The 16,376-nt window shown below is 37.6% G+C and overlaps 1 protein-coding gene across 3 annotated transcripts in view; it reads left to right on the forward strand.

The window, feature by feature from the left end:
- The first annotated feature begins 270 nt into the window (after positions 1–270).
- The window catches only part of ANTXR2 (ANTXR cell adhesion molecule 2), a 153,934-nt gene continuing 137,828 nt past the window's right edge, over positions 271–16,376 (forward strand). For 2 of the 3 annotated variants that reach the window (XM_082463834.1, XM_082463832.1), the window contains exons 1-4: positions 290–1,140; positions 1,736–1,807; positions 3,929–4,000; positions 15,923–16,004. In XM_082463834.1, coding sequence (XP_082319960.1) covers positions 989–1,140; positions 1,736–1,807; positions 3,929–4,000; positions 15,923–16,004 — 378 coding nt within the window. In that variant the 5' untranslated portion in view covers positions 290–988. Of the gene's footprint in view, positions 1,141–1,735; positions 1,808–3,928; positions 4,001–15,922; positions 16,005–16,376 lie in introns of all 3 variants that reach the window. The other variant, XM_082463833.1, reaches the window with a different exon arrangement.

Consider the following 16,376-nt stretch of genomic DNA (forward strand, 5'->3'; position numbering starts at 1 on the left):
TGGTCCTGGGGGTGGGGCAGAGTGCGGGGGGCATCGCCTCTCTTGAGATGGCTAGACTTCAGTTTCCCAAACCACAGCGAGGGCTGCACTGCACAGCTGCTGAAATAGGCCGAGGCTGCAGGATACATGGAGATGTTTAGTTTCTAGAGGACATCTGTTTTTCTAAACTACGTGTCCTCTTTCCAAAAACTGACAAGCGTTAGTCATCTTCAACTCGGCACGAACCCACAAGTGTGCTTGTGTGTGGCTCGGCGGCCTTCGGCTCAGGCCCCGCCCCTGGGCGCACACTGACACTGCCGGCACCCGGCCAGATCGCGCTTTTGGCCTGGTGTGAGTGGCTTCTCCGGAGCCACCAGTCCCGGGGCCAGCTCAGCCTCCTCCCCTAAAGGGGACCGCCCGGCTGCGCTGTGCCGAAGTGGAGTACAAGGAAGAAAGTTTGGAGTGCAGAGCGGAGTTGGGCCGCCGGAGGAAGGGAACCAGAAAAGAGGGGTCTCCACTCCAAGTTTGCGCGGCGGTGGCCGCGTCCCGGGGGTGCCTGTCCCGCTTCGCGCTGCAGCAGCCGGAATCGAGCCCTCCCGGCGGACTGGACCTCTCGGTCCGGGTTCCAGGCGGGCGCTAGAGGCTCGACCAGAGGCCGGGGAGGAACTTCTCTTGCAAGCTGTCGCCGAGGGCCCTTATTGTCTGCAGGAACTCTCCGGAATCGGGAGGGGGAGGACTGGATCGCTCTTCCACTGGGATTCGTCAAGAGTTCCGGCGGCAGCTGCGGCGGTTGCGGAGTCTCCCTTTGTCCTCCTAGGACCTCCCTCCTTCCCGGTCTCCCTCCCTCTGTCAGTTAGTAGGTCCTGCTGACCCAGGCGCCGGCGCCCCAGCTGCTCGCAATCCCCGACCCTAGGGTGCGTCCCTGCTAACTCCTACCACCCTAGCGTCGCCACCGAGTCGAGCAGAGGGGGCTGCGAGCAGGAGGGAGTCGCAGACCCCTGGCCGCAGGATGCTGGCGGGGCTGTCCCCGGCGCGCAGTCCCGGGAGCTGGCTGGTCCCCGGGCTGTGGTTGCTAGCTCTCAGCGGTCCTGGGGGGCTGGTGAGCGCCCAGGAGCAGCCCTCCTGCCGTGGAGCCTTTGATCTCTACTTCGTCCTGGACAAGTGAGTGCGGAAGGGAGATGCAGGGTCTTCTGGTGAGAGTGGCACTGGGTAGTGAGCTGTGGCTGGGGAGGCTGAGATGTATGTGCGAGCTGGGGAGGGGCGTGGGTAACCCGGTGATGGGTGCCCTGTTGCTATCTCTGTCCGAAAAGCGAGCGCTTTCGGATCTGTGCGGGCTGCGGGGTGATAGGAGGATCCCCGAGCTGCTAGGCTCGCTGGGAGATGGGTAGTCACTGCTGGCCAGTTGTGGAGTTTCTTGGGAAACTGCGGCCACTTGGGATAGCCTTCTGCGACCCTGTAACCCAGACAAGACTCTTTCTCGGCCCCTCTGTCCTCAGCGCCTCACGCTGGCTGAAGTTTAACATACCCACCAGTGTGGTTTGCGTTTCCTTCTAAGGAAGGCTGTGTTTATTTTGAAGAGCTGGGATCCTACTCCAAACAATAAGCAGGCAGGTGGTCCCTGAAGATGGGTTGACTTCCTAGATTCTCCTAGCACCTAAGTTTCAGATGCTGATGCTGTTACTTTGCTTGAAGAAGAGGTCAGGTTAGGCCCCAGTAAATGTGTTGTTTTTATGATCAGTTCAATTTCCTTTTTCAGGTCTGGGAGTGTGGCAAATAACTGGATTGAAATTTACAATTTTGTCCAGCAACTTACAGAGAGATTTGTGAGGTATTTCTCCCACTTTCCATTTCTTAGCAGGGGAGTTTAATGTGGAGGGAAGTTGGAAACCATTTGCAGGGAAAGCCTTTACTCAATTGTTGATTTTTAAGTGCCTCAAGGTCTTATCACACACATGCTGTTATTAGGACAGCCCTTCAGTTGTTGAGGGCTTTTTTCATCTGGATCCCAGAAACTTGGCTCAGGCTCTGGGGAAGTATCTTCAGATACAATTCCAAATGTCTTTTCCTTTCTGAATTTTCATCTGTTCTGAATTTCAGTTATGCTTTCTCATAATTTACCACATTAAAAATTTTATGCTAATAGTATCCATAATATATTTTCCTTTCCATACAATTCTTAGCATTGTTGAAGTCCTCATTAAAAAAAAATAAGTGTTGGTAATCTTCAAATGAACACGTGTTAATAACCCACTACCAGGAAAGGCACTTGTGTGTGTTTAAAGAAACGACTTGTGTTTACGCAATATGTGGGCGTGTGGCTGGTTTAAAATTTAACTGTTCTATATATGCAATAAGCCTTACTAGGAAAGATTGGTTTCTCTCCTATAAAAAGCATAACTGCTATGAAATCCAGCTTACTCTCTTATTTAGAGGTAACCAGGAATTAGTGGCATCCCTATTTAAAAATAACCTTAGGACACTAGTCTTTTGAGGCGTTTTTTTTTTTTCTCCTTTTTTTTTTTTTTTCTTTTTAAGAAGAAAAAATGCAATGAGCAAATGCAAGTTTATCAAGATAATGGAAAGGACATGAAAAGGAGCTGTATCATTAAATATTGCTTCTTTCAGTCTTGTTAGCCCAAATGTTTTCTGTAAAACAGGCTTGGATGATCAAAACATTTTGAAAGTCATGTTGCAAGTAACTTCAAACAATCTGTAGAGGCCTAGGCAATCCTTGCTTTTAGTTATTGGCAGCCGTAAGTTTATCCCTATAAAAATGTATTCTTGTCCATGTTTAATCATCAGTCTCCTGCTTAGGAAGCCAAGTATAACACTCATTTCTGGACAAAGTCTGAGGTAAACTTGTCTAGGAGAGAAAAATAAACAAGGCCCTATATCCTTAAATGTCAAAGGCAGAAGAAACAGTTGTTTATAAATTTTCTGATTTAATCCAAGAGTTTGCAGAGTCCCATAGATTTTGATCAAAAGCAATGTGTCATTTCAGTATATTTCCAAGAAGTGGGGCTCTTATTTGGTCTGGTTTACAAATTGGAATTCTATAATACACAGTTCTCTGGCTCAAGTTTAGTTGCTCAGTTATTAACCAACAGTGCATTGTAGAAAGTAAATAAAGGGTGACTACTGAAGAGAATGACTTTTCAAATATGTATAACCCTTTGCCATCATTCTGCTCTTCAGTTTGTAGGTCTTACTTTCACATCTTCAGTTTCAGATCTTAGTAAGAGTTGCATTGAGTGTCTTCGAAATGAGAACCATTCTGTGAGATCAAGGCTCAAAGCTTAAAAGGTGTAGCTAACCAGGGCAGTTGTTGCCAGTTGGAGTGTGATATTTGAGACTTAGAAAATTGAAAATGTCTAATCAAAATGTGATTTGTTCTTCTCTTTCACATTGTCCATGACACTCTTTAAGTAATCTTACTTCAGGATAACTTCTGTATGAACTCCTTTCATAGCTGTGGTAATTAAATCAAACGGACTGCTCTCCAGCCCTAAAATTGCTAATGATAATCACTCTGAAGGGACTGGCCTCCTAGAAGGAGATGAGATAGAACATCAAAGGAAGAAGCACTTTCTACAAAAGAATTTTCCATTGGCCTAGAATTCATCTTTCTAGTTAGCCTCTTCCTAAACAGTCCTATGGGTCAAGGAGGAGTGCTTGAGAGCTGAGAAGCACTGTCTAAATCCAAAATGACATATGCAGTAATGTTGAGCAGAGTTAAGTGTATCTGCTGAGGGAGTTCCATTTAAAAGAAGCCTGGACCATTCAGTGAGACTGATTTTATTTTATTTTATTTATTTATTTATTTTTTTTAACATCTTTATTGAAGTATAATAGTGAGACTGATTTTAAATGAGACTCCCTAGCTATGCATCTGTATTATATCAATATTTCTTTTAAAAATGTTTTAACTGCCTCTTTTCTTATTTTGCAGCCCTCAAATGAGATTATCTTTCATTGTGTTTTCTTCTCAAGCAACCATTATTTTGCCATTAACTGGAGACAGGTTAGTGCATTATCATTTCACTGCAGGCTTTTAGTAGAGACTAATCTTAAAGGAATGATTGATATTTCCAAGTGGTGATTCAGGCCTCTCAGTGGAATCAAGCAACTGCACAGACAATTTCGTTCTCTTCACTAATAGAGGGAAAAGGAGGTATGAATAATATAAAAGAGTAGGTAATCTGAAAATCAATATCACTCATATTGGCTGTGGAATGTACAGTGAAACCCATATCTCTGCCTTAGTTGTGTATTTACTGCCTCCCACTTTTCCCCTCTCTGTTACTGTAAGTAGTTCTACATCTTTCATGTTTAGATGTAATATATTAATCAACCAGGAATTGGAAGAATATTAGGGAGGAGAAAGATATGGATCAATTTGGATAATCTACTAGATTGAGCAGACATCCTGAATCTCCAGTCTTACTCTGAGGTCCACTGATGCTGAATATGTTTACCTTTATAAAGGGACTTGCTTTCATTTTCGTGTGTGTGTGTGTGTGTGTATGTATTTTTTTTTCCCCAAACAATATCATAGTATTTTATATGACCATTTCTGTGTCATTTGGACCCATCACTGTGGCAAGTTAGAAGTAGTCATTGACATATTTTAAAGAATGGTTCTTTCCATAGTGGGAAGGGAGATTTTCTACTTCATTTTTATGTCTATTTCATTTAACACAAAGTATGCAAGATAGTTCTTGCTCAATTCTTGTTGAGTAAATGAATGGGTTAGTGTTATTTTGAAATCAAATTTCTCCAAACTGTAGTATTAGCAAAGGAGGCTGTTGTATCTTTTTTCACATAATATGTGGATTTCTGAAAAGTTTTGTCTTTAAAGTATTTTTTTTTCCTTTAAAAATGTCAAGAAAGCATAACATTTAAAGGAACTCAGGGAGATAACATTTAAAATTCACATAATTGATTTGGAAAATCAATCCAACTTCTAATTTCTTTGTGCTTTAAGTTTTACTTTGCCTGGAGAGGAAATCTCTCTGTAGGTGGGGAGTCCAGCTTATGACCTCAGTCTCCTCATTGATATTTCCTCTCATACTTTTTTATGTGCATCTGGGTCTCATCAAGGGCCAGAGCAACAGTAGTCCCTAACAACCCATATACAACAGCTTTTTATACCCATTGATATAACAGTCCTTGCCTTCATGAAAAGAAGTTTTCTCTATTGCCCAGCTTAATTTCCAAAGAAACAACTTTTGATTCAGCCTATCCATTAGGACAAAAAAAGAACCAATTTAACATTTATGGAGTATGTATAGAGAAAAGGATTTAGAATAATGCCAGACACATAGTAGACTCTCAGTAATTGTCAACTGCATACATTGTGCCAGGTTCTCTGTTAGGTACTTTACATGTGAATCCTTCAGCACTTTGATAATCCTTCTCTGTTAGGTACTTTACATGTGAATCCTTCAGCACTTTGATAGTCACAGGTCGGCAAGATTGGTATTGCATAAACATGCATGGAAAGGGTTTAAATCCTGTTCATCTCAACTAGAGATTCTTCCCTTATCATTGGTTGAATCTGATAGGGGAGGGGTTAGAATGGGATAAAGAAGCTTCTATTTCAAAAGGCAGCGTAATGTTGCATCTAAAAGTTGCTGAACCCATTTACTTGCCAAATGGTCATGGACAAGTTACTTAACTTCTTTATGCCTCAGTTTTTTCCATCTATATAATGATGATGATGATGGTGGTGATAATAATAATTCCTACTTCATAAGATTGCTGTAAGAATTGAAGTCAATGAATGTGAAGAATGTAGGACAGAGTCCGGCATATGTGTATTCAAGAGATGAGAGCTTTTTTGTTGCTATTATTATTATCTGCAGCTAGGGAGTATGTAGTATTTTAATGATCAGGAGGAATTATGCTTATATACAGGGATTATTATCCTGCTTGAAAGGATTTATAATAAAATTCCAGGAGGAATTTTAATAATGCTACTTGGACTTTTTTTTTTTCTCCAATATAGTTGGCTCCTCTGGCTCTTTTTAAATAGAAATAAGTTCAGTTTTAACAAATTGCACGATTTGGCACGTCACATTACTTTGAGGTGGCAGAATGTACACTGAGAAGGCCTGGGTTAAGAGTTCCAGTTTTGCTACTTAACTGATTAGAGACTTGGGGTAAATCATCTACTCAGTGTGTCAGTTTTTATGTTTATAAACTGCAGACATAATCTACCATGTTTTCTTAAGAGATTTGTGAGGATCAAAAATAAGACAATGCATAGAAAAGTTTTTTGTATATCACAGAACAGTCTGCCCTAAAGGATTATTTTCTAAACCTAGTTGTTCTTTTACTAATTTTATTTAATTAAATCAGTAACTTTTCAAATTTCTTTGGTCCTCTATATTTGGATATAATGTCACTTTTCGTCCATTATACAATGTGAAGTGTGTAGAAACCATTCACATATTTAGATGCAAGATCACTGAACAGATGTTTCCACAACTATTGGGGATCCTTGTTTCAAGGCCTAGAAAGGGGAATTCTATGTATAAACTTTCTCGATGTCACACTAAGAGATCTGAGTGCATGGAAAATGCAAAGGTCAAATATAGCAGGTTTCACAATTTTGGTTCTGTTACTTATAATTCGTCAGTACCTTGGTAAATATGAGAAGTACCTCTTTCATGTTTCTCAGAGTGTTGCTAAATATTTTCAGTAGAGATGAAGCAAGATTGGAAGACAGTAAGTCCTTACAGTAGGGCTGTGTCTTCTGTTAGGGTTTCAGCATGAATTTGGTACTATGTAAATGCATGAATAGAATAATAAACATGGCAAGAAATGATCAGTTATGCATTTTATATACTCATGATCTAAAAATATTATTATTTTGAATAATTCAATTTGAAACACTCTCTTCTTTTCTTTTGCCCCCATGATTTTTATCTTCCATATATCTGTTAGTCCATCCATCTACCTACCTACCTACCTGCTTTGCCTGCCCTATCTGTATATGATGTATTGAGCATTGTGGACTCTGGAGGTAACACAAGGATGAATAAGCTATGTGACAGTAGGGGGCTGTTTGTGTACACAAACACATACACAAACACATGTAGCTCAGGGCTGTATTATAGGATCAGGTAAGAGGAAAGTGCTGACTGTTGATTCAATATGGAAATAGCCAGCCTCTCAATATTAGAGAATTTGAATCAGGACTAATTTTAAAGGATATTCTTAGTTATTGTGTTGCAAAATTGGGGGTAGTGAATTATGCTTAGTTCTGCTTAATGTAATCTTAACGATGTAAAAGTGATTTAATCGAAAACATTTAGTGAACAATTATTATGTGCTAGATATTGTGCAAAATGCTTTCCATTCATTACTTCACTTAACCCTTATATCAACTCCATGTAACAGATACTGTTATCTCAGCTTTATAAATGAGGAAACTGAAGCTGAGAAAGGTAATGTAACTTGTCCAAAACACACAATTAATCAGTGGTGGGGAGTATATTAGCCAGAATGGTCTCTTAAAGTGTCAAGTAGATCATGCCCCTCTTGTGCTTAAGACAATCTAATGGCTTAGAATAGAAAGCACACGTTTCCCAATGGCCTAAAAGCCCTACCTGCTTGCTCACCCAAACCTTTCCTACAACATTGTATGCCATAGTTTTGTATACTGGCCATCTTTCCATTCCCTGAACAGACCAACCTTCTCTCTGCACTAGCAGTTTTGCTGTCTGCCCCAGATCTTCCCCTGACCAGCTCATGCTTGTTATTGAGGCCTCATCTCACACATCACCTCCTTTGAGAAGCCTTGCCTCACCATCAGGTGTAAAGAAATCCTGCCTCACCTCCCTGGTAACGTCTCACAATACTCTATTTAGTTATCACTTTTTGAAATTGTTCTGTTAATTAATCGATTTATCTTACTCCGTAACCCTAATGTAAACTGCATGAGAGCAGAGGGGTCCTCTTTGTCTTGTTTACCTTCACCCATGTATCTAACACCTAGAACAGGGCTTGGCCCATAGTAGATGCTTGTAAATATTTGTTGAATGAATGATTGAGTTGGTCTGGCTCTAGAACCTGAGTTATTAACTGCTATCATATATTTTCTCTCCTTGAGAAGTGATAAATGATGACTTACATTTGCTAATTTTCTCATTTTTATGTTATAGATCAGTTACAAACATTTCCAGCTCTCTTTTTGATATAACTGTCCCCAAATTGAAAAAGTCATATAATTGTTTGACCTGAGAATAATAATCAATTACTTAGGAAAAAATATTCCTTAAGCAAACTTGTGGGAAATTAAAGAGAAGTCGTTTGATTAAATTTATATGAAAATTTAAATAATATACACATTTCTATTATTTGAAAGGATTTCTTCTAATTCCTTTAAATCTGAATTAAAAATTTACTTGTGATAAAATAGTCTTTTTTTAAGAGTTGGTAACTTATAAATTGGTTCATTCATTTTGCAGAGAAATTTGTCAGTATCTGTAAAAGTTTAGAAGTCTGCTATCAGCAATTCTACTTTTTAGGACTATACCCTACTGAAATACTAACACCAGTGTGCAAAGATAGGTATGTGCAAAATTAAATACTGCAGCATTGTTCATTATAGTGAAAATTGTAGTAAATCTAAATGCTTGTCAATTGATGATACTATAATAAATTTAGACATAGAATGGGATACTATACAGTCGTTCAAAGAATTGGAAAATCCATATATATCACCATGAAAATATATGTAAGATATACTAATTGAGAAAAGCAAGTTACAGAATACTCTGTTAAAGATGATAAATCAAAACAAACCAAAAATTTACCTGTTTTTATGGTGTGTGTGTGTATAATAATGAATGCATGGAAAAAAGTCTGGAAGTTGAGCAACAAGTTGCTAACGACAATGTTGTCTTAGCAGTGAGATTCAGGGTGGGGAGAGCCTTCATGTTTTTAATTTCCATACATCTAGGTTATTCAATTTTATTTCAATAGCAATGTAATACTATTTGTAAAAAATTAAACAAATACTTAAATTAAAAATAAATGTTATTGACTTCTGTAGCCAGAGACAGCTATCTTGGAATCAAAATGGAACTCAAGAGTTGGAAAGAGTAAGCATTAGGAATAGAGCATATTCAGCTGTTAACTTGGAGGATCCTGAAGGCTCCTTGTTAAAATGAAAACACCAGGATTGGACTTTGGGTCAGAAAGGCATAGGAGCTGTATACTAGCTGTGTGACTTTGGACAAGTTATTTCACCTCTTGCTGCCCAATTCGCTTGTCTGCTAAAAGGAGCTAATCATTCCTACCATATAGAAATGTTGGGGTGATTAAATGCATACAATGCATGAGAAGGCCTAACTGATGACTGGTTGGGAAGGAGACTGAGGTTGAAATGGGATTTGGAGGTTATCATTGTACTGCACCAATGATGTGCCAATTCCCAAAGTTCTAGTCTTTAGCTTTTTTTAGTTCTTAAATATATATGCATTTTCTCAATGCCACCCAAGGTAATCATGTGCCAGGATTCTAGCAGAAGTTTGGAGAAGTCAAGTGACTTTGCTCAAAGTGACACAGCTAAGGAGTCAGAGCCAGAATTCACGCCTGGGTGTGGCTCCTGAGCGTGACCACCTAACCACTGCACTGCCTCGACTCTCTCTGTTCCCCCTTCTCCAGTTTTCACAATTAGTCAGAATTGTCATAATTCAAAGACATATTCATCCTCTAAATGTGTTCTGTTCTCTTACAAACCAGTGACGCAGTGAGAGGAAGTGACTCTATTGTTTTTGCTTTGATTCTATTAGGGCAGTAATTATTCCTGTTTAGAAAAGTCAGTTTTGGCCACACGTCGTGGTAATCCTGAGAGGTCTGGGCATGGCAGCAACTCGGATTCTGGGCGTGCATATGTGAATAGTTACTTTCAGTGAAGTCCCGTATCTGCTTCATGAGTGTGTTCTAGAAAATTAAAAACATTGTTGCTTGTGCCTGGAAGACAGACCTGGCACACTGAGGTGGTAAAATGCAGAGGTCGGTTTCTCATGGCCCAGTAAGGCATTGAATGGGGAAATGGAGTATAAACATTCAAGATACAGCAGATGTGAACTTTAGGTGTGATCTGTGTACCACACTTTGGTAAGTGTAGACTAAATTGGAGAAAAAATTTTCACGAACCCAGATTGTGTGGGGCATTTTTTAAGCAGATATTTTTGAATCTAGGACTTTACCTTGGATTCATTGGTCTGGAATCTGGACCACAGAGACCTTGGCATATATTGGCTTTAGAGTGACATATTAAATAAAGACTAAGCAAGTTTTTATATAAAGTACAAGTTACTAAGATGTAACTTGGGATGCATTAGAAATGTTTGTGTCTGGAAAGATCATCTTTTACTCTTTTGAAACCTTTAAAAATTTTTAAGTTGAGGAGCTAGTAGGGAATAATTTTTTTTTTTTCCTTTGGCAATTTGTCCTTCATACAGTACGTTGTATAGCAGTATATAATGACTCAATTAAATAGACAACTAGGATGGGTATAGTATTTGAATGAATGAACAAATTTCCCCTCATGTAATTTTTCTAATTTTGTCAGACTGATTAATATTGTGGTTTATTAATGGAAGGAGACAAAAGTAGTAGATAAAGTTCATTGAGCACTTACTATGTATCAGACATTTTGCTAAATGCTTTATATGTAATAGCTCAGGTAAAGTACAATGCTAAGTGGATTCTAAATCATTTGTATAGACATGAATAACATCTTGAGAACACTGTTTTGTTTCATATTTTACTCAATCTACTAAGTTTTACCTTCCAAGAGAAACATTTAATTATGTTATGAAACTGACTAATTTTAAAATTCTTGTGTATTCCTACATTTTGTTTGCAGTTTTGTTCATTTCAAGGACTAATATCTCTGGCTAATATTCTCTTGAGGATAAAGAACAGAATTGACCTATGATATAAATACCTATAGCTAACTGACCTATGATATAAATACCTATAGCATTTATGCTTATGCAGTTATCTAAACTGGCATTTGATAGCGTAGATGCACGAAGCTTTTAGCTTTTGTGATAGATTGATCTTCTGTGACCTCCAATGAAACACAGAAAACATACAACATATATGCATACATGATTATATATGTAATATGTATAATATATATAATATATGTGTATGTAAGTATTTTTATTTAAATATATAATTTAAAAAATCTGGGTTGGGCCTATGGCTTACTAAATTTAACCAATGGAATGCAGTAGACATGAACATGAAACTGAGCCTCCAATAACAATTTGCTCACTGCTCTTCCAGTCTTTACTGTCAATCTCCTTAAGGTCATTTATCTTTTACCTTAGTCACAATTTCTATTTTGGTTATCTATTACTGCATAATAAACTACCCTAAAATTAGTGGTATAAATACAATTTATTGTTTCTCATGATATTGTGCATTGAATGGGCAGTTCTCACGCTTCACATGTTGTCAGCTGGGAAGCTGGAATGGCTAGAAGAGTTGAAATCACCTCACCCAGGCGGCCCGCAAGGTGGTGCTGGTGCTGGCTGTTGTCTAGGAGCTCAGCTAGGACTGTGGACTGGAGTCTTCATTCTCCTGCATGTGGCTTCTGCACATGGCTAGGTTGGGTTTCCTTCTCTGCATGGTGGTCTCAGGATAGTTAAAGTTTTTGTATGGTAGCTAGCTACCAAGGGTACAAAAAAGGAAACTCCCATGCCTTATTAAGGCTTTGGCCTGGAGTTGGCACCGTGATCATAGAAAAGCACCCCAAAACTTAGTGGCTTAAACAACAATTTTGTTATCTCTCACAATTCTGTGAGTTGATGGCTCAAATGGAAGGTTTCTCTGCCCCATAGGATGTTATCTGGTGTGTTGTAGTCATAGAGGGTGGTTGTTGATTCTGAAGCACACCTGGCTGCGCATTAGAATACTCTGGGGAATTTCCAAAAAATACCCTGACCCCAGCACACACCAAGTGGATTAGAATCTCTTCCATTAGAGTCCAGAGGAGATTTTTTTTAAAGCCCTTCAGATGATCCCAGCGTCCAGCTAGATGGAGAACTACACTACATCTGTAGAGATGGGTGTGAAGGTAGCTGTGGACTAAGCATGAGTCGTTCTCATATCACCGTGTAGGATCACAGCATTCACATGTGGTAGGTGCTCAGCAGATGTGTGTAGACTGATTGACTGAAACCTGGAAAGAGCTTTAAAATCTGGAAAGTTAAGATGATGCTCATTGAAAAGTTCAGGTTAAATATACAGATATATTTATAAATGTATATCTTTAGTCACAAGTAGAAGGTACTTAAAATTATGCCTTAATTGTGCTAGTTGGGCAAGTCAGAATTTTCTGCCAACCATTTTATTATGCCACTATTTATAAAATACATCTTTATTTTAGTTATGACATCATGCACATCTTCCACAGTCCCAAGTGTTCTATGGATGGAGAAAAGCCATTGATGTGGCACCGTGCATGGCAGTTGTGGTTTCCTTCCCCTCCCTTCTCTTTTCTTCTTGTCCTGCCTCTTCCCTTTTATCTCTTCCTTTCCCTACTCAGCAGAGAAACTTGAGAGATACTAACAGAGATGAAAGTGTTAATTTTATAGATTAAAAAAATGAGTCAGTGTGTTTTTGTCTCCACCTCCCACCCCCTGCCTCATTCTCTTTTCAATCAACATAGTTATAAAGTCAAGAAGAAAGAGTTGATTAGTCCCCTGATGCTCAGCAACAACAAACAACAACTGTAAAACAGAAGTTTCATATCCTATTTTATTTGTTTAAATTCTGCCTCTTTCCAAAAAGTATTTGAAGCTGCACAGAATATAATAACATTGCAGAAAATTAATAACATATAAAAAGAAAATTTAGGATCTTGAAAAAGAGGATGTAGCAATATGATAACGATATGAACTTAGCAGAATTTTCTGAATGAGTAAGAAATTTATCATGGGGTTCCCGATAGGGCAAGAAACAGTTTACATAGCTGTAGTTAGCGGAAAGAAGGAAGTATATAGTGATTACTCAGAGATGGCAAAGAAACTTCTGCTGTGTGACCTCATGGGGGACTTTGTGTGTCTTGACAGCAGCACCCTTGACAACAGCTTCACAACAAACACCAAAGTAGTTTCAATATTGCTGTTCCTCGTAGCTGAAGACATAACGTTAAAGCCATACTCAGTGAAGCTGATCTTCTAAGATGATGTTGGATTGGAGCTGATCTTCTTAACATACCCATTTTTTTTCTTCTTTTATTTTTTATCAATTTCTCCCTTGCTTTCCTTTAGAGTTTTCTTTAAGTCACAGTATAGATGGATGAGTTGTGTTTTTCACCTGCTATATAATTTTGTTTCCCCCTTAGTCTACCATTTACTAATAGAGAAATTTAGAGCTTATTTTTTAGTTTCTTGGGATCCTTCAAAGACCCTATCTTGTTTCGGTTTCCATTACCCATTTGGTGACACTTGTTGATGGAGGAGAGGCTGGCAGATTATGTAGTTACTCTGGAAAGTGACGGACCAGGACTCAATGTATGTTGATGTTATTGGCTATGGGCAAGGAACACTTTTCCTCTTATGACTCTGCAGCTGTAAAAGTAATGATGCAATTCAGAGCAGCTTAGAATATTATGGTGGCAGGTATGGGTACAGATAGAAAAGCAAGAGGTGCTCTGCTTCTTCCAGTGAAATGAGCTAGCAGAGACCTCCCTTCCCAAACACTCTGAATCCCACATTTGGCAAGTTCTTTCAGCTTAAAGTCTTCTGCTGGTGTTGTCTGGTCCTCAGAAGTAATGATGAGCTGAATCTGAACTGAATGGAGAAGGTGATTTTTACCATGCAAAATTTGTTTGCGTAAACTTGGATTTCAGTTGTCTTTTTCATTTCTCTTTTGGCAGCAAACATTAATGCTTGAGGACATGCTGCCACTCATTTTGGGGAAGCACCAAATATTTGGTTTTTATCTGCATTCAGACAGAATCAGTTTCAAGTTGTTTCTGTAGATATTAAAACATAAATATTTAGATAAAACAAGTTTATAAATTATGTAATTTACTCCATAATCTGTGGAATTATGAATTTTTTTCCTATGGTAGATTGAAAAATTTATTGAACACTTACTTTGTAAAAGACATTATAATAAGTAGTTAGCGCAGAGTTGGGGGCTACATTAAAAATAATAGACATGGTGATAGTCCACTGTAAACTTCCAGTCTAGTTAAGAAGTAAAAAAATTAAGTTAAATTCATTAAATTATTTTAAAGTAGAATGTTTTTAAGAAACAGAATTATTCAATGTAGTAAGAGTTGAACATGAATATGTTTGGGGCACCTTAGAAAAAAGAGTACATTGAAGTTAGAGATAGGTTCAGAATAGGTAGATTTTAAACCAAGGATTAAAAGAGACAATCAACATGGGTTAGTAGAGATGACTGAATTAGGAATGAGGAAGATTAGGATTATACTTTGAAAGTTGTCTTGTGTTATCTGGAAACTTCTTGAGATGGAGAACTTGTCTGATAATAATTTTCATTACAATATTAAAATAGAATCAATAAGTTACTTTTAAAATGTGAATGCGGCCCTGGTGAATGACTCATTTATTTCAAGTATTGGAAACACAACATTGCAGCATGACAGAATAATTTTTTTTTACTATTTTTGACATTTGTTTTAATAGAGTATGATGTATACATATCATACACATATGTATATACATATACTTATGTATGTATATATACACACACAAATATATATATGTATATAAAATTTTGTGTGTGACCCCAGTAAGTTCCTTGATGTTCAGATAATATACTTTTTACAATTAATTTTTTATCTATCATCCTCAGGAGTGTGGATGATCTTCATGTTTTATTTAAAGCATTATACTTCAGTTTACCATATCATGACTTTTTTATTTAGAAAGGTATATTTTTGCTTCTATTTAAAGGCTAAAATTCTGAAAATAATATATTCAGATCTCTCTTTGGATCTTTTAATTTTAAAATTTTAAAAAGAAACTTTGACTTTATTTTGGATTGTTTTTGCAACACTTGTATTTGTGTCTTAAGATTCTTTTGATTTATTTTCAAAGGGGTCTTTGGAATCTATATTTAAAAAACCTGAAAAATGAGTCTTTTACTTATACACGCAAAATAGCTGTTAATATTGTAGTCCTACTTTGTTTAGATATACTCCATTGAGACAACTAATTAGTCATGATAAGAAAGATTATTCTATGATTTTTCCTCTTTTTCATTTATATTGTCTCTGTCAAGAACCATTATCATCCATCCATTCATCCATCCAATCATTTATTCTTTCATTTGTTCATCAAATATATATTAAGTACCTACAATATGCAAGAGAATGATCTGGTGTCTGGATGGGTGAGAAGAAGCCACAGAAGTGACTAGATCATGAGACTTTGGGAGACAAATATAGGAAATGTTAATTTCCATAAGTAAGGGTTAAGTAATGTGCCTTAGGAATTTGCGGATAACACAGAAGATTTCTGACTTGTAGGGAGGTGGGGTGAGTGCTGCAGAAATACTTTTTCACTTAAGTTGACCTACTCCATCCTGGTTTTTTTTGAATGCAGGAAAATGTTTTACTCCTTAGCATTTAGTAAAACAAATGTGATAGAAGATATCTGTTCTCAGCTCAAAAAGCCTAGAATATGCCTGGCTTTTTCAAGATATTTCACATTGTTAGTACTTTTATTTTTTATGGTTAAAATACAGACATTGTTAAATACTCATTAAAATGACAAAAAGTATGAGGAGCTATCTGCCCTCAAAGCCCATGTTCTTTCCTTTCCTTCTTACTAAAGAAACTTTAGTTGCAAAACTGCAACTGCAACTTGAGAAGTGCTTATTATGATCTTTCTTCATTTTTCTTTTGTTTAATTTTATACTATATTATTTTCAGAGGCAAAATCAGTGAAGGCTTGGACAATTTAAAACGTGTTAGTCCCGTAGGAGAGACATACATCCATGAAGGACTAAAGCTAGTAAGTTCTTTTACATTTATGAGTATGGGAGAGAATGTTTTCTTACTCTGTAATGAAATAAATTGTAACTCTCTAGTAAAACTCAAAGACCCCATTACATGTTTATCTTAAAATTTTTTTAAAAAATGCTTTTAGTTGTTCTAGGGATAAGACAGATAGAAAACATTTACCATGGTGATAAGAAAAGTTTGGATGACATTTTGCCTTTTATGGGATTTTCCATTTTCTCTATGGCTATATTCAGAGAACCACATTTTCTATGTGGTTATAGTCAGCCAAGGCTAAAATCTTTATCATTTAAACCCTATACTAACTACTCTATAATGTGAATATATGTATATTTCAAATTAAAATAGTTAACACAAAATACCC

This window comes from Balaenoptera physalus, assembly GCF_965194825.1.
Source record: "Balaenoptera physalus genome assembly, chromosome: 5".
NCBI lineage: Eukaryota > Metazoa > Chordata > Mammalia > Artiodactyla > Balaenopteridae > Balaenoptera > Balaenoptera physalus.